This window comes from Xiphophorus couchianus, chromosome 12 (genome assembly GCF_001444195.1).
Source record: "Xiphophorus couchianus chromosome 12, X_couchianus-1.0, whole genome shotgun sequence".
NCBI lineage: Eukaryota > Metazoa > Chordata > Actinopteri > Cyprinodontiformes > Poeciliidae > Xiphophorus > Xiphophorus couchianus.
This window is the reverse complement of record NC_040239.1, coordinates 9,379,219-9,402,874: the sequence shown is the minus strand read 5'-3', so window position 1 is coordinate 9,402,874 and position 23,656 is coordinate 9,379,219. Positions and strand designations below refer to the sequence as shown.

At 40.5% G+C, this 23,656-nt stretch overlaps 1 protein-coding gene across 1 annotated transcript; it reads right to left on the bottom strand.

Moving 5' to 3' along the window:
- Positions 1–212: 212 nt before the first annotated feature.
- hic2 (hypermethylated in cancer 2) lies at positions 213–23,191 on the bottom strand. Its single transcript, XM_028033889.1, has 2 exons — positions 22,953–23,191; positions 213–8,556 (listed from the first exon to the last, which is right to left on the bottom strand). The coding sequence occupies exon 2, from the start codon at positions 8,506–8,508 to the stop codon at positions 6,748–6,750; it is 1,761 nt and encodes a 586-aa protein (XP_027889690.1). The 5' UTR covers positions 8,509–8,556; positions 22,953–23,191; the 3' UTR covers positions 213–6,747.
- Between the last annotated feature and the right edge of the window lie 465 nt (positions 23,192–23,656).

Here is a 23,656-nt window from a genome sequence, read left to right as displayed (position 1 = left end):
CGATTCTGTTTAGTGTCGTCTAAAAAAACTGACGAACAGTTGTACCTTTACCTAGACTAAACGCCCAGTTTCGCTTTGTTTAGTACATAGGGTCAGCTCTAAATATAATTGTTAACCTTAACTTTATTTAGACATTCATCCTCACAAATACATTCTACTTTGTGTAGATCCATTAGGTAAACTCTCTATAAAGAACACAAAGACAAGCCATATTTTTGGTTTTCAATCAAGCTTTTAATGAAAAGATCATAAAATAACAGTTTATTCTTCCTCACTGCTGTACATTAAGACTGCAAGGTTGTGAGTGCTGAGGTCAGCTGTATTACACTTTTATGACACTTTGAGTTTGCGAGCCCGATCGCTACACACAGCGGTGGCTCTGACCTGAATACGAGCTCTCTGAGGAGTGGAGATAAAGAGAGGGAAAAAGAAAGAGAGATTGAGAGAGCCCAGCCTGGGTGCTGCCAAAAGCCACAACAAGGGTCAGGAAACCTCCCTTTAAATACTGGTGGTGTGTGCGCATGGTTTTAGAGGCCACGTTTGCAGACAAGTGGCATCTGTGTTTGCGTTGAAGGTGGTCTGCACTAACACATGGCAAAAAAGAAAAAGAAAAAAAAAGCGCACCTGGGCATGTGCACCTTTTGCATGAGATGCGTGTTTGCCAAAGGGGAAGGGATTCTTGCCCTTTTAATTATTCAACAGCAAAGACCCTACAGGTCCATTCCAGAGCCTCTCAGCCCCTTAGATCCTGATACATTATTGAGAGGCTGTTCTTGAAGAAAACCAGCAAGGAAGCTCGATATACCCAGCTCCAGCAGTTCAACTCCTCAAGTACTAACTTTACATTTAGCAGCTAATCATGTCCGTCTGTGAATGTAGTGCACAGCAAGGTGACAGTGTGCTGTAATAAACTCGTAGAAATATGTAAAGAAAATGTTTTGTATGAAAATACGGTTCTATAAACTCTTTTTGGTTACAGATGGACGGCAAGAAAAACAAAACAGTATCAATGTAATGGCAAGACAGCATTTGTCTGTAAACACTGGAAGTTTTTGAGGTATTTTGGTGTCACTGGAGGTACAGTAAACACTGAAAAATGCAGCAGAGCAGAGTATAGAGGCCTCTGTGCAGTAAAGATTACAGAGAACCAAAAGGGCTCGAAGCAGGCGTCAGGTGTGTCCGAGATAAAGCAAGGGGCAATAAAGCTTAAAACAGGGTCTAATAGCACTGAAGGCCGTTTAATAAACTAGCTTTGGTTCAGCCTGCCAAGGTAAGGATCACTTACAAAATAACTAGACAGAACAGCCCCTTCGTGATATCACCAATAAAAGAAAAAGGTGGATCGCAAAAGTAGCTGAAGAGCAACAAAAGGAACACTGAGAACTGCACACTCTCTCAGAGGGGTTTCCTGCTTCATGTGTCATTTTAAAGCTTTTCTAACACTGCATAATGATATGGGTTTTAGTTAGTATTAGCAAACAATAACAATGATGAGGTAAGAAGAGAAAGAAGAAACCGTCAGGTAAATTGGAGCTGCTATGAGAACCTCTGAGTCCTCTCAGAAGCTTTAGAAAACATACAAAGTGCACTTAGTAAAGCTATCTCATCCAACATTTCTAAAACAAAACATATATGCTGAAGTGGAGAAGAGACACTGAAAACAAAAAAAGATGGAAGTTTAAGACAAGAGACTTAATGTTCAAGAGGAAAAATGTGAATTATGTGCATGTTTCTGCTTTATATAGTTTTATTTTCTTCAGCATCAGCAGCATGGCAACACCCAGGGAGAGCACGTTTTAAAACATACAGTAGCCTCCGCTCTGCACAGGTAGCAACAGCATCCTGCTCAGGTCCACAGACAAACACACAGGAGGAGGTCATAGTTCACATCCCCTCTGTGTCCAGTTAGTGAGAACTCAAGACAATGTGGGCAAAAATCCCACTCAATTAAACAAACAAAAAAAAAAAACTCTACAGACTGTCAGGTGTAAATGCCATAGACCATTTTCTTTAAAGTTGGAAAAAACATACATCAGCTCTCCCACACACAAAAAAAATCTTCACAGATTGTGGTTAATGGCTATGTTTGAGTCTCGTTTAAGATTCAGCTTGAAAGTCATCAAAACAAAAACAATAAAAAAAAGAAAGGGGGTCCTGCCTCCACCTCAGTCTCACACACAGAGAAAATTCTTTAGAGAGATGAGGGCAGGCCCTGGAAATAAATACATTCATCAACAACAATAGACATTTGATTAAAAAAAAAAACAGAAGAAAAAAAACAGAGAGAACACTGTCAATAAGTGTTTGCGCCAATGTTGTCCGAGGCTCGGCCAGCCAGAGGTTTGTGCTGCTTTTGTCCACAGAATACAGGAAAATTTAAAAGTGTGAAACAAAAACAATTAAGATTCACAGTTAAGACTACCGGATGAGCCCGTTTACATGCAAAGAACAAAAAGAAAGAAGTTTCAAAAAAAATTTTTTTATTCTGCTACATTCTCCGAATGGGTTGTAAAAACAGCGGCCGGTAAGAGGTGTACCATGTTAGATGACCATTTAGAAAGGCTTAAGCAGAGGAGTAACGCCTCGAGCGTGTTTGGGTAAACACAGAGACAACATTAAGCTAACAGACCCTGACCAACAATGCCTTTTTGATTAATATGTCAAGGATGCACTGCCCACTCCCCCCACCACTCCCTGAAGTCCCATCTGAAGACGGGCCAGAGGGCAGGAGAATGGGGTGCAGGGTCACCCCAGAGCCAGCTGGCAGGGAGGAGACACCACACACCCTCCCCCTAATTGAATATGCAGCAGTTCACCCCATGTTTAATGCTAAGCTTCTGTTTTGGCAGCAACATCTGTGGAAAAGTGTCTTAATTTCACACGCACACACAAGAAAAAGTAAAATAAAAATCTTTGACTGGCCGAGCCTCGAGTGAGGTCTGTAAAACTGTAAAAGTTCATGTAAACAATGAGATAAATACATATGTTTATTTTTTTTCCTTTTTCTTTTTTTAGAGCCACACATGGTTCCATAATCATTCAAATGTGCTTTGGTTTAAAAAATAGTTTGTGAATTTGGGTATGAGCTATTTTTTATTATTATTTCTTTCTTCTAAGTTTTTTTGTACAACTTTGCACCCATTTCTGCACGTACTGTGTAACTAACTAAAAATGTAGACTGTTTTGAGCTGCCTCGCCTTTTGTCAAGGCTTTTTGTGTTAGTTGAAAAAGATTCCCCCCTATTCATCTTAATATGAAACTAGTGTTTTTTTGTTGCTTCTCCAAAGTCTAAAATACAGAGAAACTGATACGCTTTATCTAACAAATGTAGCTGAGAGCCTGTGTTCACACACGCAGAACAATCCCTGAAGTACTTGAAGAGTAGTAGTACTAGTAGTAATAGTAGTAGTATGGTCACAGTTTGGAGTTTTTTTTTTTCTTCGTTTTGAAAAACAAGCAAGCATTCAAATGCAGCTGCAAAAAAAAATAAAATCTTTGCAGAGATGGCTAAAGATAATGTACAAACACCTTTTGCATTACAGACATCGTGCTGCAGTGCACCTAGTGCTGACAAGTACAATAACGTTTGAAGGCAATGCATTGAGGACTCCCTCTTTAGCCAAGAGAGGTCACAGGTGATAAATAACATGTTTGTTGTTTGAAAGGGAGAGGGGAGTGTGAAAAATTCCCATGTACCATGCAGAACAACAAGAAAGTCAATGTTAAATTAGGCAACAACTCTGGGAGTCCAGGATGCAGGTACCTACAAACGGAGCTTCAGCTGCAACGCCGTAAAAACATTTCACAGACCTTAACAAGAGGATGAAGGAAGTATTACCAAAAAATATAAACTCAAGAGGGTAGTTAAAATTCAACATTACAGAGGAATGCCTATACCAAAAACTTGTAGTGAAGGTTAATGATCCACAGTGAGAGTTTTCAGAGTAGATACACTGGGCAGAGAAACGGACAAACAAGAAACAAGCCATTCCCTACGAGTACTAAATAATTCGCCCCTTCGCCATTTTGTACATTTGAAGTTTTGATCTTTATTGATTTGTTGGTTGTGACCCAAATAGGGACAAGAAACGTAGGCATTACATTGAAATGTCAGTAGATTTATAACCATTTGTCCATGAAAAATACACAACTTGAAGTAAAAATTAAAAAAAATATTGAAGTTCAAAACTTGATTCCCAATGTGCAATTAATTTCCCTTCTGAAACAATCTACAACTTTGTAGGCACATAATCAAAGCTGCCCCACAACAAATATTTTAGGTACAATCAGAAGTTTCCTGGGAAAATCGTGACGTTTGATTGCAGCAAGAACTAACTTGCTACTGTCCTCCTTTCTGCAGTCATCAGCGCTTACACAGCTGTCTCATTTTCTGCATACTCCTCTCCTTTTCAGAGCTTGTAAGAGTTAACGCCTGTAGCTTGTTGTCCAGGCATTGTTGGATTGATACTAGTGTTTTTGTTACCCTGCTCTAGCAATTAATTGCACACAGTCTTTTTACAGTATGATAAGGATTACCATCAGGATGATGTATCAAGTTTACACAGCCTCACATGTTCTAGTCCAGTTGGGTTTTTGAAATCACAGTGTGAACTATGAGCTTCAGGTACACAGGAAGAGATGAAATTGAGGTACAAATTAGCGAAGGGGCGAAGTGACCCAGAGCCAGTCTCTGGTTGCTGTTGTTGAGGTACATCTAAAAATATAACGAAAGATGTACATCACCAACAGTTCAAAATAATTTAAGTCATCTTTAGTGATATAACTATAAAGCTGTCCAGTGCATCTCTGCTTCTCCTTTTTTTTTTTAAATGACAAGTTTTCACAAATTCGGCTCAGAAAAATCGAAAAGACTTGAGTAACTTAAACTTCACATTAAAATTCTGATTATAGATCCTATAATTTTTTTCTTCTTTTTCTTTTTTTTTTTGGTCTGAACAGAACACAAACTGTCATCAAGTCCTGTTTTTAAAAGTCAGAGAATATAAAGTGATAAGGACTCTGGATACAAACAAAATAACAGAAATGGGATAAACATGCTCAGTGAACTTGTCTTAGACTTTACCAGTCCCTCCAGAACCCCATCAGGTGGTAAAGTGTTTACATCCCCACCAGCCCACCAATCAGCACAAGCTTTTCCTTGCAAAACCACAAGAACCATCACCAGCCTCAGAGTTATTGGCCAAAACAATCACAAGAAGAATGGATTTCTTTGTCTGGACTTTAGAAGATAATTATTTTGTTTTATACAGCAATAAAAGAAATCAAAAGAGAAATAATTTAGTATGCTATATATCTTAAGTACATCTTTTTTTTAAACTTTGGTTATGAACTTGTCTAGCAATGTTTGTTAGTTAGTTCAGTTCTCCTCGACATTCATAAGATCTTTGGAACACTATACATCTAAAACTAACCAACGAACCACTATTTGCTCCAGGCTGGACGCTACAGTACACTTTGAATTGGGGGCCACGGTGACCTGGGTCCCAAAAACATGAAAATAATAATAATAAAAAAGAAAAGTTATATCTTGACAAGTACAAATATCAGCTAGAGACAATCAGAATGTGTAAAATCTATGAGCGTCAAAAACCTGTGTTGAGAGATGGGCAGGTTAAAGCATTGGGTGAGAAGTTACATAATCTACACACTTTATACAATTAATTACATAAGCAACTTTTAACTAAATCGACAGAGTTCAAAAGAGTAATCAGAGGTAGCGAGGTCACAAGCCTATATATAAATAGACTTCTTTTTTTTCCAAGGGGAGGAAAGCTATACAGAAAAATATAACGTACCCACTGAACATAGCATTAGGTTTAAAACACCCCTTTAAACCTCCCTCCCTGCCCAACAACCCCGACCCCCCACCCGCACTTGACCAGAAAAATCCCAAGACCTTCCAGTTTAAAACATTCACTGAAACATGACAAGCTCTTAAAGTATGAGTACTACCACAAGGGGTTTTCTCTTTCCAGCTTCTTTCCTTGGAGCTCTAGCAGGCAAATCTAAAAAACCAAAATTGAATAAAAACTCTCGTCTACATCAATGCAAACAGCCACAGAGAGGACACAGAGTATTTGTTATCTTCTACAAACAAACATGTCCTCCTGAGGAAAGCTTTTCTTTCTCTCTTTCTAGACTTTCAGGTAAAGCACAGAGATGGTCCCATACCCAGTTACCCCTCCTCTTTCATACATATAGCATCACCAACATCATAAAGGATATAAAGCTGTCAGGGTAAAAATTTTCTTTTTGCTGAATTATTGCCAGTTTTGTTTGCACCGACTTCTTTTTGGTCAAAAGTTGTTTTAGGAACAGTGGGGAAAAACTCTTAAGATTTAATGCTTAAACCACGAAGAGAGGAAGGCGGCTGAGGGTACGAGGTGCCCACATTCACATTTAACCAACTGTGCCTCTCCACCATGGCTTTGTGACTTTGGAGAGAGACACAAGAAAATAGTCCCTCGAAAAACTCCTGAGAGGCGAGCACTTGTCATTCACTATAACCGATGACCCTATCCTTGCATCAATGGGATCCCACCGTCACCAAGAGAGCGCACTGTGGCGAGCAGCTACACCGTTCACTCAGCCAGGGTGTCGTAAACTGGAATCAGATTCAAGAACTGTGTGTATGTTGTGTGTGCATTTCTTTGCTTCCGAGATGGAAAAAAGGTGGAGAAATGTTCCTTTTTCTCTCTTCCTGTAGTTCTTTGGCTTGATGCGTTTCTAAGAGGGTGAGGTGTGCATTCTCAGGTGACTGATGAGGTTGCGCTGCTGGGTAAACTTCCCACCGCATAGCTGGCATTCGTACGGCTTCTCCCCGGAGTGAACTCGCATGTGCTCCGTTAGGCGGTACTGCCGTGTGAACCGCATGCCGCACTCTTCACATGCAAATGGCTTCAGGCCCAGGTGGCTGCGCATGTGGCGCGTCATGGTTCCCCTCTGGGTGAACATTTTGCCACAGATGTTGCAGGGGAAGGGCCGGGTCAGCCAGTGGCTCTTTTCGTGCTGCCTCAGAGTTGCGGGGTCTTTGTAGCTCTTGCTGCACACGGTACACTTGAAGGGACGCGTTTCAGAGCCAAAACTGGAGGGACCTACAGGGGCAGAGAGATCCTCCGCCTCCTCCTCATCCTCTTCTTTCACAAAGGTCCCTCCCTCTTCCTTGATGTAGAGCTCATCTTCAGTGTGGGTCTCCACATGAGCGTTGAGCTGCTCAGAACTGGGGAAGCCCTTACCACAGGGAATGCACACATAGAGGTTATCCCCAAACGCTGGCTCAAAACCTTCCTGCCGGTACACATAGTTGGCGCTATGGTGACCGCCTCCTGCTCCTCCTCCACCTCCTGCACTCTCTCCATCACTCTGACCACTTTCTTCACTGTGGTCCTGGCCATTTTCTCCCCCTTCTTCCTCATCTTTACAGTGGAAGGACTGGTCAGATGCAAAGCTGTTACCACTGCCTCCACCAGCACCAGAGGAGCGGCCATCTTTAGGACCTACAATCACTCCGTTGACCAAAGGCCTGTCATGATCTTCAGACTTCAACCCTAATGCCTCTTTTTTGGGCCATTCGTTCTTACGAGCAGCATGTCGAGTCTTTTTCTGGGGTGGTGGGCCCTCGGGCTGGCTTTGGGAGTCCTCTGGCGTCTTAGAAGAATTTAGCTCCATGTTCTCTGAGATGCATGTGTCTACACCTGGCAGGGTGGTTGAGGAGTCATCCAGCGAGGCACTGTTGGTTGTGGATACTGAGGCAGATTGGGGGGATTCTTGGGAGTTGCTGTGTGGGCTGAGGGCGTCCGTTGCTGTACCAGCAGAGTGAGGACTCTTCTTGGACAGATCTAACCCAAGATCTGGCTCTCCAGCACTTGCCCCACTGCTGAGATTACCGTTACTGCTGCCATTTCCCCCATTCCCAGTTTTCCCAGCGCTCCCAACAAACATTTCATCATCTGACAGTTTGTCCCGAAGGCCTTCATCTGGCTGTGGTTGGTCGGCATCCGAAGGGGTCGGAGGATAGTGGTTGTTGGGACCAGCAGGGGTAGAAGAGGAGAGACGCTGGTTGTTGAGGCGCAAGCGGCTGAGTGGACCTGGGGTGGAGGGTTTTCCTGGTAGGGACTTCCCACTACTGCGCTTGAGCTTCTTTCTACACAGAGCAGCGAGGTCATGTAGCTGGAGGTAGCTGGCTGCGGTCAAGAGGGCACTGAAGTTCTGCTCGCTGCTCTGGTCTGACGACGACAGGAGCTTTCCAGTATAGATAAAGTCCAGGACTTGTCTGAACACAGAGGGGTTCACCATCTCCGTGTCGAGGTTAATAAGGTTATCGTGGAGGACCAGAGATTTGAAGTAAATGCTGCTGGCTGCCAGGATGTTCTTGTGGGCGCGAAAGAGAGCGTTCTCCACCACAATGATGACATCACAGAGGAAGCCCTTGGCTCTCTGCTGGTTGAGTTGCAGCAGCAGTTGTTTGGCATGATTTGGCAGTTCCATTTCCTCCTTCCTTCTCTCTCTGTCTTCCTACACGTGCACCACCTAAAGCTGAAACAGAGAGAAAAGATGGTTAGCTCTGGCACATTTAAAGACATGCAGCAGTAAATGACAGTTAAGTCGTCCGTCTTCTATTCCCACTTCAGTATTGCAGTAACAGGAACAACAGTTCATTTGAGTGAACTCAATCTCTGGGATCAGTACATTAAAATGATCCATTCACTGGATCAAACAGTTCATTTGTACTAAACAGCGCCTCCTTTGAGTTGGAACGTGATCTGTTCATGCTGCACCAAAACTGCACGGTGGGTCACTTGCTGCTTCTCCAAGCTAACGGCTAATGTTGCATCAATCCACATGAAAATAAAACATGGCCCTGTCCTCATGATCTTAATGGACATAAAAATTATAAAATTTACAGTATTTCTAATTTTTTGTTTCCCATGTATTAAGTATTTTCCAATTTTTTTTATTTCATGTTTTCATTTCAGTGCAAAAATATTTAACAACCAGACATTAAGTCAGATGTACTTTACTTGTTTATTTCACAAGCTGGAAATGCATGTGGGTAAAGTCTTAACCCAAAATAAGCACATTGCATAAAGAAAATCATGTTATTGTTCTACATCAGGTTTACATAACGTGTTAAAGTTCGTACAGTGCACGACTCACTCATGTACTGGATAGTGCCGCAATGTGAACAATTACCAGCACAGTAATTGTGCTGCAGTGGTGCATCCGTCACTTGGTAAATCTTCATTATATATTTTATGAGCCACAGAAAACAGAAGTTCCACCCAACCGGCACGCAGGCATCGAGCTCACCTGAACTGAGAAATGAATGAATCAGTTAAAGCTTCAGTTTGTTCCCTCAAATGATTCATTAATTTGAACAGATCATGAACAACAACACTGACTTGTAGCAGAGCTCAGAAAGATGGGTACAACCTGGAGTGGTCAGCAGTCAGTCACAAGGCCAAGACAAAGAACAACTCATACCCAAGAGCAATTCATAGTTGGCAGTTGTTGTAAAATAGACAGAAACCCATCTGGGATTCATACTGTAAAGCAATTGTGCCAACCGCTGCACCACAGCTAAATAATAAAACTGCTGCCTAGAAAGCATTCTACACTCAAGTTTGCATCTTAAAGGCGAGCTCTATTATCGATATGACTTGCATTGTAATCAAGGTACATTTCTTCATGACCTTGCATCTGTAAAACAATAATTTTAGCTAGCAATTCTAGCTAAATTCTCAATACAAGTAATTGCTAACAGAAGTGATGCACTGCGAAATCAATTTTTAGCTTGATGGACACTGCTTGGTTACTGGCATGTGGAAATCTTAAAAAAATAATTTAATAAAATAAATTGAAAAAAATCAGATGACTGAATGCACCAGGCTAAAACACAGCAAGGATGCACTGACGACATTTGGTGGAGATGCTCCAAGTTGTTCATTTCTCACTTAATTTATTTAAAACTAAATAATAGGAAGCCAGTTAAAAAGGAAGCTGATTTCTTTATTGACATGTCTGTTTTATTAAGGCCAAGGAAAGTGAGAGACAATCACTCAACAGATAACAAGAAGGTTAAACATAGTGAAACAAAGCTCCTGTTTTACCTTTAGATTTCAACTTCTCTCATACAACATGCTACACTTGGAAATATTGGTAGCCTTTAAGAAATTTCAGAGTGAAGTAGCTAAATTTTCTGAAACAGACAGGCAGACAGGCTTTTAATAATTCAAGTTTTGCTAAAGTAAAGTTGCTGAAGCAATACAAAAGTGTGAATTCTGTAATTGGTATGTTTAAAAAAAAACCAAAAAACAATAGTAACAAGTTTTACAGTTACAGCTTCTGTTGTAAATAAATAATGACCATACTATAGGAAACGTAGAAAATAAAAAGTTTTCCAAGCCGTCTTATGTATATTATCTTCCAGAAATAGGAAGCAGCAGATCAAAGCTTTACAAAAGCTGCAGATTGGAAATCGACTACGGCCTTCTGATCGGCACATTTGCAGTAGCACCAGATGCCAGAAAACATGGCAGTAGAGAAATTGGAAACAAGTAGTCCACCTCCTCTTCTATTTTAAACAAATTGCTACCCTACAAGGATCAAGTTCTGATTGTGCACACTGCTGCTGTTTTCGCACAAAGGCCAAAAGGGGTGGGGGGAGAAGAAAAGGGTAAGGTAATCGTTTCCCAAAGGTTCCTCCTCTCACCTTGTTTTCCCAATTTTACCAGAGAAACTCTAGTTTCTGTGGGGTGTCCTCCATGGAAACATGCATCACTCTAGTCTCCATTAGGTCATGGTAATGTCAGCCCTGCCCCATTGTCTGAGGGTGGGGGTCGGTAGCACAGCAGGGCCAGGGGGAAGGATTAGGTGACACCTGAGCAGGTAAAACTACACAGGAGCATGGGCAAAAGGGGAGGGGGAGGGTGTGGCTCAAAGACAAGGACACCACTACTTGATCCTCCAAAGAGGCCCTCATTTATGGAATTAGGACAAGTGAATCTCATTCACCGATTACCTACAATGTATAACAGTGAACTTTTTCTGACAAAACCATGATTTTCACCAATTTTATGAAGTAGATGCAAAACAATTTCTATATTAGTGGCAGTGGATCTAGCCCCTGGTAGCAAGTCGGCACACGATTAACAGGTTCTGTAGGATTTGGGCATTCTGGTAAAATGAGCTCCCACTATTCAGAACATGGAGAATTAAAAGAGATTAAACAAAAATGCAGATAAATGCTTTACTCAAGCCATAAATGCGTGTGAAAATGAACCATTTTAACCTTGTGCCAACCAAGAAATTTTTTCTCATAATGCACAACAGGGAAGGAGAGGATTCTTCTTAAAATAGGCAAGCCTAAAAGTAAAAAGCATACATTTATATTACCAGGACACATCAAAAAGTAAACGGTAGAAAAAACAAACAGCCTATAGACAGCAGTTTTGTCTCAGATCTTTTTAAAATTTATTTGGTTAAGGTAAACATGGTTCACCATTAGTCCCGTGACATCGGAATATCAGTTACAGTGATGCAGAGCGAAAGACCATTCCTAAAATGTATAAACAAGAAACGTTTTTGAACTATTAACAGCAGGGATAAGGGCTAAAGGTTGGGTTAAACCTCAGGCTTACACAATTGGTTTTAGCATGTAGCTTTAAGAATATTTGATTGTTAAACTAGTTAGAACCATTAAGATGGTTCTAAAGCTCATCTTTGGCATTTCTAGGCAACAGGAGCTTTAAGTTGCATAACTTCTGGAACACATACCAGCTTTTCTGTTATTAGCATGAAAACAAATGATAGAGTATTTTTTTAAGGAACACTACAGAGAATCTGAATAATCTGATTCTCTGTAGCTCATTGTTGTTGCTCATTAGGCAAAGTATAAACTACCTGGACAAATACAGATCTGCAGCACTGGCATAAATTTTTTTCTTCAAATTCTGGAAAAAGCTTAACAGATCAAATTAATTACAGTGATGCTAAGACTTATCGGGCTTATTTTCAATCATTTTGTGCCTTTGTAGTTCATGTCATTTTATATCTGATTTCTTCATTTCCCGTAGAACCTTTCACACCCAACATGCATTAATTTGAACGCTGCAGGAAGCCACCTCATTAAAAGCAGATGATTTTAAGTTAACAGTTTATAGCTTACTACTAGCTTACATTAAATAAATGTCGTTATGTGACTCTGATTAGTGACCTCCTGCTGCTACACTAAAGAGTTTTTTTTTGCTTTCATTATTTTTCATTCAGAAGGAAGTCTGCAAAGATGCAATTAGTCTTGCTTGAAATGTTCTGTAAAATGGCTTTAAAATTGTTTATGATCTCTGTGAATCAACCTTAAGCAGATTTAAGAGTTACTGACGGGAACTACTGGTTTTGGTAGGAAAAAGGTGTGATTGGGATTTAGGTTGGTGTACTTGTCAAAGCAATGCCAATTTGAACTCATGATGTAGATTTAACCAGCAGAACAATGTTTTTTTTTTGGTTTTGTTTTAACAAAGACAATATTCCTCAGTCTGTCAGTGGTCATAATAGTATGGCTAAACTGTGCATATCATGTCTTTTGTCATTAAAATGGCAAGAGGAGAAAAACATTGATTTCTGCAGTTCCCAGGGGGATTCCTTGTGCAGTATTACTTCAGGAAGCACATATATCATCCCCCCACAAAAAACACCACTTCAATTCAGACATATTTTCAATCAGAAATAAAAAAATTTCAGACTCGAATATAACATTCTGACCATGACGCAAAAGTAAAATATACCAGATGGCAAAAAAACAGAAAAAAACCCAAAAACAATTGTTGACAACGTAGGAAGAATGCAACCCTTTCAGGCAGTATTGAACAAGGTTTAAGTGCAACAAGGTTAGAATTGTAAACTGTGGTCCGTCACAGTCTGACTGGCTGATACAATCAGCTGAAGTAATCATTACTCTCAGGTCCACGCCTGGGCTTGCCTCATCTGCTGTGACACTGCTCCTCATGGTCTTCCTCCCTTCCCCCGTCTGCTCTCAGCAACACATCTTTTCCTCTTTTATCTTCCCACCCTCACCACCATGTCTCTGGGAATGAAACCACATCTCAGGAACAGTTTGCTGTCCCTAATGTCAGACATGTTGGAATACACAATCCAAATCTGTTAATCACAGAACCTGCTTCAGGGGGTCTATGGCTCTCAACCCTGCAGGCAGCAATGGAGGAAAGTGCTGCAGGAGAAAAGAGGGCCTCTGCTACGATACCAGCCAGGAAGCCATATATCATTCAAGTCTCTTTTAACAAACACACACCTCTGCATGCTTTACGGGGGGATCCGAGAGGCTTTTCCTGCAGGCCGACATTAAAAGGGGGCTGGGACCAGAGCAGAGAAACCAGCACAGGAGCAGAAAAAAAGAAGCCCTCCCCCACCTCCATCTTCTTCTCATCCCTTGCTCTCCCTCCTTCCCCCATCTCCCACTCAGCTACACTCTCCCCCTGGCCCCTTCAGTGCTGCGCCATGCCGGCTGGATTCCAGGGGGCTGCTAATGGATTACTGCTGATCTATATGCAGTTAGGGTGGGATACATGTAGTTTCATCTCCATGTTCTAATGATGCTGGCCAGGAAAACAGACATATTACAGCAGACCTGCACCATCATACCACCTCCATCTGTGGAAGATTGAATTTTCTTGCAAGAGCCACAATCTAAGCAGCTGGAATGACTCTTCAGCTTTGTAGTCCCACCAAATAATGGTGGATTATTCTTGCATTCAAAAGTGGAAATAAGTGAGTTTCATTTGGGAGAATATAAATACAACAGCCGCTTATATCAAAATTCAGATTTGATAAGTTGTCAGTCCAAAGACAGAACTGAAATGTTATTCCGTATATCTGCTGCACATACAACACATACTGAAAGTTACAACACAGTTTTCTTTCCACTTCTAATAAACTGTGTCATATAAAACCATTTTAAACTTGCTTTAGCACCTTATTCCGGCTGTTAGCATTATTATTCCAGGTAAAATGGCTAAAACTTTGAGTGTACTGCGTAGAAAATCTTTATCCTTCACGTAACCCGTAGATTTCTAAAATGGCTGCCATTTTTCAGATCCAGTGTAATCCATGACAAGCAGAGGCTGAGCTCTCAAAGGAAACACAGGGCAACATTGATGTATTCCCTTCAGCCTTTCTGTTATCGGTTTAATGTTTTGCTTCCTCTCACTCTCCCACAACCTGACTGAATCTTTTACATGTCATAGAAGTTACAGCTTGCTCTTTTAATTGATTCTTACATCTCTCCGCTTCATCTGGCTTCTTTCTTAAACACATTAGTGACACTGAACACGTTTAAGTTTGAGTCTTCCTCCCTGGCTAACACCTTGTACACCGAAGAGCACTGTCAGTGAGATTTAATAGCAGGATGATGCATTCTATAATCAGAAAGACTCATCTGGCAGGTAATCAGGCAGGCTGGATCAAGGTGAAAATCATTTGATTTCAGTTACCAGCCAATCTCTGGTGACCAAAATCACCAGAGATATCTTTCTTTCTTGCAATAGAAAGAAAAATCGTTGTCACCTTAAGTGTTTACCCGAAATGCAACAATGAACAAATGCCACTAGTTTCATGACTTGAAATTAAAGCACAATCACCTGGGATGAAACGACAGCTGATTGTGCTCTAATGTCAATGAAAAAACGCTAATATAGATGAATTATTAGAAAGATAATCCTGCAAGACGTAGCCTGCAAAAGCACTTCCTGTGTTTTTAATCCTTCTGCAATGGCTGGCATGTCAGCTGACAGATGGCATGATCACTGATCAGGAGAAGAAATAAGACCTGCTCTGGCACCACATAAGATCCAAAGTAAGCCTTGGACTTGGACTGCAACTTGCCAGGGGGCATTTTGCTCTTGTAGAGGTACATGATCAGCTTACCTTCCCTGCAGAGTTAACCTTTTAAAACACTAAGACCTAATGATAGAGGAGGCGACGTCATGTTGAAAGATTCAACCTTGACCTCTATCAGAAGTCTGCTGACGAGGAGATGAGCTGACACGGATGTTTACCACAAAATAGACAGAGGTGATCTGGTTAGCATACCCATGTGTTGATTCATGACTTAACCAGAGAGCCTTAAAGTGCCCCAAGCAGTGTATAAATATCAGCCACCTCTGAATTAAACTGGTTACTCCAGAGATGTGGATGATCAGGTTTGACCTCATTTACAGCTTGTCTTTATGCTCCCTTTTCTCCTACAAGGACTTTCTGGATTAAAAATCAAGTAAGCAAACCTAACAGAGTGAGTGTTCATGTAACAAAGGTGAATGAGGGAGCAGTGGGCTGCAGCAGTAATCTCCTGAACAGGGGGGGTAGAGAGCAAAGAGTTAAGGCAGAGGTGAGGCAAAGTCCTCTGGCGCAATAACAAAACACACCCTAGTATTGTGAAAGGTCATCAACTCGCAACAGACAGAGAGCAAGATTGAGGATTTTAAAAACACTCAACCTGGATGACGATCGTTCACTCTGATTACATGAAACAGCAGCCCAATAACGAGCTGCCATTGACGCTCAGAATCTACACAAAAAAGGATTAGTGGCAGAGACATGTAGACTGGTGAGCCAATCATGTACAGAAGCAAAAAGATGTCGGTCTATGTGTGTGTGCCCTGAAACACGGAGCACTTAAACACACGCACGCTGACAACGCACAGAAAGAGGAGTATGCTGGTGGGCAGAGAGAGTGGGGGAGGGGGGAGGGGGGATGGTGCAAAGCCAGTTTGAAATACAAACACCAGGCAACCACCTCAGAGCCATTTCAACATGGCTGACCTTGCTGCATGGGCACAGGCCAAACCGTTGAGGACTCATGGAAGCTGCAAAAGCCAGACTTTCACTTCTTTCACAGGTGAAACAATGGGGAGATTAAATGCAACAGATGGGCTTTTTAGTGTAAATGTGAACCATTTGCACGTATGCAGTATGTGCTGCAAATGGCTAAAGGCAGGAGCAGCCGTAGAGGTCCATCTTTGGACCTTTACATCGTAGCTTACACTAATAAATAAGTAAATAAGGTGGTATCAGGAACGGGGAAATACATGCATGGTAAAAACCTGCGGTTACACAGGGAAAAAGCCTGTTTCTGCTCCTTGAATTATTAAACTCTGGGATAAATGAAAAGCAGTAGATGTGAACGTATCGAACAAGCCGAGCAGAGAGAGAGCCAACAGGTTCTGAATGCATGTTTTACAAATTGGTTACTGTTGTTACAAAGATGTAAAGGAATACTGCAGTTTTTTGTTTTTTTTCCTTTATGCTGCTTTCACACACACAATAGTTCACCTGTCTGAGCTGCGTCACATGTATGGCATCATTCAGAATTTCTGTGATGCAAATAAAAAGCAATAAAATAAAAAAAACTTCTTTGTATACCATTTAGGGATTCAGGTTACTGTATTGTAAAAGTTGTTGTTATGGAAGATGACAAAACACATAGTAATAAAAAGCAACTTAAACCTCTGAGAAATTATTGGGTGATTTTAAGCAGCCCCGTTTCAAAACTCCAATCGGTCAGTGAACCACCAAATGCCACCAGATCAGTCCATCAACAAGACTGTTCAAGTTGGACCTGGCTACCAACTAAAGAATCAGTCAGCCGTTAGATGAAGCTCAGAGACATAAGAAGCCATTTCAAAGACAACAGCATGTCAGCATCCCCGTTTTATTCAGACTGTAGAACAGAGAGAGCAAAACTTTTAACAAATAACAGGAAGTCTAAGCAGAATACAGTAAAATAGTTTTCTTGGATTCTTTTGAGCATTGGACCTCCATCTGCAGAAGATTCTGGATGTGAAAATCTCGGCAGTGTTTTGGAAATTTCAAATATAAAGTAAACGTCTACATTCTCCAGGAAATATGTCAAGATCTGTATTAGAACCAAATCATGTATGAAATAGGACAGGACAATAAATCACTAACAATATCTATCATATATTGATCAACATCAATAGAAAATACATCTGATAGAATAATTCTTGAAAATATTATTGGACCTTTTGGCCAATAATATTTTCAAAATAAAGAATATTCACTGAACTCTGATCCAGAACCGCACAGCATTCTGGGGGATGTAGGCAGAGGAAAAGCTTTAGCTGCTCAACCTCACATGGCCAGCTAAGTAAGGTTGGTGGCATCAACTCATTGACTCTTTGGTTACCGAGCAACAACCTGTTGAGTAACTTGTGCAGCAGCAGTCTCAAGTTTTGCCACTAAGCCTCATAACGGCTTGGGGTGAAAACAGGCTGAAAACAGGAAACCAGTTTGCCACCAGTCTGGCACTATTTCAAATATTTAAAAACAAATCAATTAGAGAATTATTGATATCAACTGATGAAACATTTATACCATGGTAAGTTTTTCAGCCATGTCATCCAGCCGTATACCATCTAAAATTTGTATCGACAGGTCAAAGTTGTAGAAAACCACAGATCAGAAACCAGCGACAAACTCAATTTTGATGCCAGTTTATCTAATTTTTTAAATCCTGTCATATTAGAAGAAATTATCCAAAGCCAATTTAAAAAAATATTGTCATACGTTTTAACTCCTGGTGTTTTAGATCACTGTAAATTAAAACTTTGCCCTCATGTCAAATTATGCAATGCCTTTGATACTGCTTGTTTACTGGAACTCCTCACATCAATCCAATTCCATGAACAGGATGCAGCTGTTAAACATTCTACAACAGCAAAACATTGCAGAGTTGCAAGATCACCAATAGAGCCAAACATTTACATGACAACACTGCTGCAAGGCTAGAGAGGGGGGAAGTACATAAGCTAAATTTGCTATTGCTCAGTTTGTAAAAACAACGTCAGAACTCTTGCAGTCAGGCAGATCGGCTTCACTGCAGACAAACAGGTCCTGCTCAGGGTGCAGTGCAGTGGAGAAGGAGGGGCAGAGGTTTCTGTGAACCCCAAATGTACAAGTGCTGTGAGGTTTCTAATATAGAAGTCGAACAAAACAAATTTTTCTTTCAGGAATTACCTTGCAGCAGGAGATCAAGGTCTCAGAGCACTGCAGAAGTGCTGCTCTGTGTACGGTACCAACCTGTATAACACCAGCTTCTAAAGCTAGACTAAAACAAAACAAACATGCTAAATTAAATTTACAGAGTGTAACGGATGCACAAGAGTTATTATGAACCATTTCACTCGTGCCACTATGTAGTAAAACATGAAGAACTAATTTCTCAGCTATAAAACTAGCATGTTTAGCAAGTTTGTAATTTCTTAAAGCAACAGTTTCCAAATAATACATAATTGACAGATCTATTAATTTAAGCATTGCACTAGGGAACATTAAAAAAAGAATCCTAATTGCAGATAAAGAAGAAATAAATGGACTACAATATTCAATTAATGAAAATACTCTATAATTTCATATAGTTTTAATGTTCATTAGAATTTGATGCTGTACCAATATTAATTTATGGCAACAAATCCTGCAGTTATTCAAGCAAAAGACGTGCAACCGAAAATAAATGGAACCAACATATTTCAGAGTTATTAATGTATGGAATCCAAGCCTCAACAAGTTAATGCAGAAATTATGTTCAAAAACAAGGTGCATCAAAGAAAATTTGTATGATGAAAAGAAGATAAAACAAGAAAGATAAAACAGATCATGGCTCCTCACTTCCTACAGTGTTGAAGGAGGCATTTCAAGTCTGAGAAAGACATAATAATAGATATCAAGTAAATGATTTTTCATATGCTTTCCTATACGAAGTAGAGATAAGCACATAAATGGTCTGTTGACAGAACTTGAAAATCCAATCATTTTAAAATCAGTGATAGCAGCGCATCTAAAGACAACCCTACTCTTTGGCATAGATGCAGTGACTGAGTAAAGAGCACCATCACTGAGGTGGTTGAAAATGGAGTCAGCAGCATATCAGAAGCTATTCAAAAGACAAACTTTTTTTTTTTTAAACGTCTGCATTTTATTCATACCATAGGAGCGATAGAGAGAGTTAGAAAGCAAGACCTTCAGCAGATAAGCAGGATGAATAAAGAAAATTATTCTGTTTTTCATCTGAGCTTCCTCCCACTAAAAGAACATCCTGGATTTTGAAAATATTGAAAAGGAGTCTTTTTTAGAAATCTCGGCGATAAAGTAACGATCTAACTTCTCTAAGGAATACAAGCAGAGGTTTAGTCATGTTAGCTCTGCTAACTGCTACTAGAAGGTGATAAAGACAATAATATATTTCAGCTATAATTTTGTTTTGTTTTTAGAATAACAGTAAAACCTTGTTTTATGGTGACTGCTCTCACACAGTGGTGTGACGTTGCCTCTGCTCCCATTATAAATAATGGATGATTATTCGAAATGCATTTTGAATGATGTTCCCATCTCCTCCTATGTTATAAAGAAATCCATACATGATTTTATTCTTGGAAAACAGTGAGAGAAGTTAAAAGTTGGTCTGAGAGAGTGCTTAGATCTCCAAGGCGCTAGCTTGATTTAAAACAAACACTGAATTAATTTTTTTTTTTTCAACAATCCCTTTGAGAAAAACAACCTCCAGTTTGTGATTTGGTTTATGCACGACTCTCTGTTCTGCGTCATCAGTGGTGCTTTTGTATTTTGTGGCTCACCCAAAGTGACCCTGGAGAAATTAAATAAAGACTGAAACGATACTACTTACACCTTCATTGAACTGTGTGGCCGCCTGCTGTAACACACATAATACATAACTGTGTGCTCTCACACAGCAGTGAGGTGATCAACTACCTCACTGAGAACTGAAGATATGATTAATGTGATGAAGGGCTCTCTGTCTTGACACAATAAACTTGATGAGATAAGACCTCCCCACTTCACCCTGGCTTGTAAAAAGAAGCAACAACCCCACACGACCCGATGCCTTCTGGTTGGACTAAGCAGCAGCAGGCGGGTGGAGAGAACGTTTCACAAAATACCGCCCTCCCCCTTCTCCCACCAACTTTTAAACGGCACATAACCTTCTGGCTATCAGCAATACATTCCACATTCTTCTTCTTCAAGAAGAACAACAACCCTGCCCCAAGGTGTTTTATCCACTGAACAAACCAAACTGTCTATGAACAGGCTGCACAGAGCAGAGCAGCTACAATCTATAAGTCCTCGTCCAACATGTCAGCAGAACATATAGCCTAAGTAGCCTTCTTACTGCCCACACATGCCACAGTAAGCCATGATTGCATTGCACACAGGATGCTGAGTGCATGTTGAGGAGGGGAAGGGACAAGAAGGGTGAGGCAACCCTTCTGATCATGAGAATCATGAGGCACACAAACACAGGCCTCACATTACCCTGCAGGCCAGAATTTGTTGCCCATACAGTAATCAATGAAACTTGTTATACTGATCAGTTGACTTGGTCATTTTAATGGTCTGAATTAATTGATTTGACCCTCATTGTAAGGGCTCACAATTATCTGACTGCAACTGCAAAGGGTGGTAAAACAGCTGCGCAATGAAATTACAGTGAAGATAACTGCTCAGTGCTTATTGCCTTTACAATATGTGCATCATTTTATCCATGTATGCCCCAAAGAGTCTTCTGGAGGCATCTTTCACCGATGTCAAAATGTGTTAATAACCTTTGATGTTTAAAAACATAAACAAGACTGACAGGAAAAACAACTGAACATTTGAACTTCAGCTCTGGCTGGGTGTGACCGGCCAAAATAACATCTAGGGATCTTCATATTATAGGTTCAAGCACCAGGGGAAAACAAGAGGGATAAAAGGTTGTTGAAAATAGGCCTGGGCTGGTTTCTGGTGTCAAGGAATACAAAGATTACCAAAGGTTATGGTTTCAAAACTGATACATTTTTAAACACACCAATCTTAAAGGTTTGACATTCTTTTAATGAACTGTATAAAAGACAGTCGGAATGACTAGAACGGTTCCAAAGCTGGTCCAAATTTTCATTAAAACATCAATACCATCTTTTTATTGATAGGCCACAGAAAGTGCTGGAGTGATTTGAGTTTTTTCCCCCAGATGTTTGGAGCTGCCCCTCCCCCACATGTTGCTGCACACTGCCCATCAGCTGACCGAAAAGGTCAGCATTATTTCCTGCATTATCAATAAAAACACATTTCTAAGAATATTACCAGTCGCAGAAAACGGTGAGCAATCATATTGTGGGAAACGAGCAAAGCACAGCCACCAATCTCTCTTAATGAAGTAAAGGAAACAAAACAACATCTGGCAAGCCTTGAGTATCATGTCTCTTAAGAGATTCAACTGAAGCAGACATATGAATAATTAACTGGCTAAAATCAAATAGTTACACTCCCAGTGCTTCACTGTAAACAAAACAACAAAAAAACATCACGTAAAATCTACTAATAAACATTGACTGTGTTTATTCCATAATTTGATTTAAGTCTATGTGAAAAAAATCTAATTACATACATGGTAATGATATTAGAACTGCAATGCTCAAAACTATTACCTGACTCTTATCTTTACGTTACTCAAAAAACTAAAACTTTACACACGCAAGAGGGCTAAACAGATAACAATGAGTAACAGTAATGCAAACAAGACTATGTAATATTATTTCAACTGTCATTTTACAGACAAACCTGTCTTCAGACATGTGAAAACTTCTACACTCTACCTTATATTTACACTACAGCTTACCACATTAAATCATATGCAAGCGTGCCACTCAACAGCAGAAAGTGAAGCAAGATGGAAAATTTTAAAACACCAAGACAGAAAAACAGCAGCCACTCGAGGCAAACACGCATTACTGACATTCCTGTGCCTTATTATCGCCATGCCCCTTGGTACTTAAACAACACTGATCACCTTGGGAGCAAAGCTGCCTTCACTTCACACCTGAGCACATGCATTGTTGGAATGCGCATGGCCCAGTCTGCAAGTTAAAAATAAGAGCGCATCCAATGTACCACATAATGATCAGATTTGGGCCAAATAAATTTGTTTACACGCGGAAACCCAAGTCATGCGCCACTGTTTCCATAAAACACTGCAGTTTGTGGGTCAGTGTAACGCTACACCCACAGCATGCCCCGTGAAAAAAAACCAAGCTATACAATGCAATCTAGAAATCACATCGCTCTAACGAGAAGGCTACTGAAAATATCATTTCACGTGCTACAGATTATATATTGTGTTGATCGTATACGCACGTCCTGCATCCTGTTAAATCATTTTAATTGGCCCTACCTAAGATGAAAGGGGCTTAACCTACATATAAACAATGCAGTTTACACCAACATATATGATTAATCCGTGATTGTGCCAAAAGCAGTGCGTAAAATTCAAAGGGAGGGACTTTTAAATTCCATTTGGGAAATGGTCCTGTGGGCTTTTAAATGACTGGAATCGACCAAAACAAGTAATTTCATTGATCACATTTTCATTCAGAAAAATTCTCAGAGTGTTTTAGACCATTAACCTGAGAGAGGAAAAAGACCCTTGGAGAAAACATCTCAGTGTTTCTAGGGGAGATAATTTCTTTCGTCGCTGATGCGCTCTGCCAACCAGCCCCGGTAATTATCTGGTATACACAGCCGTCCTGTGGGGCATCTCTCGTGGGAGTCTTGCGACGAGAAAATAAACGCCACGATATTTGCAAACAATGCGCTCTGCGATTAAGCACCAAAACTCAAGAAAAGCGTTTTGCAAACCCGTTTTGTGTGTTTACAGCTTTGCTAAGCAGCCTGGTAGAGCATGTAACAGCCACCAGCAGCAGAGCCCCCTTTTTTTGTTGGCACGCCGTAGAGAAGAGGGGAAAAATACCCTTACGATTCCTGCAGCCGAACCAAACATAAAGACACCAAAGCAGCTCCGTTTGTCCACTCCCAAGTCACCGTAAAGAGAAATAACGTGTTGAAAATACCTTTTTACATCGGTAGGACCGTTCTCAGGCGTTCTTTACCATCCTCCTGCTCATCTCACAGCCTTCGGGACGCCATGTTGCAAGCTTATGACGTTAGGCTTCCTCACCCCTGACCCATATTTGAATAGAAACCAGCCCAGAGCGCAGCAGAAAACACACACACCCCACTGTGGGAGGGTTTGACCACTTTCTCAGACCCAGACCCCTGGCAACTTTACCTGCAACATGGCAGGACAAGAGGAAGAAAAAAAAGAGAGAGAAAGGGTTTTTTTTCTGGGCGGGCTTTTTATTCCAAGGACACAACTTATATTCTGTTGCAGAATAACACAAACATATATCCCAGACATGATAATTTGGTGTTGAAATGTAGTGGTTCCGTAACAGAGGCACAGGAAAATAACATAGAAGATTGTCTGTTAGAGCAATTAGACAGTTTCGATCCCAGTTTAACAACAAATGTTGCAAAATCATTTGTGGTTTTGCAAAACCACAAACTCCAGAAAAATGTCGTGTTGTTAGAGTTTAATTACACAAATCTCATTAGTGGACGTTTGAATATCATAAAGTCCCCCTTTCAACACACACACTGAAGCAGCTAGCCTAATTACAGCTGTTTTATTAGTGGTGACCTGTTATTGCATCAATCTACCGAGCTCTGTTACAGAACAAATGTTTATCTGTCCTTTACCCCCTTTTAAATAATT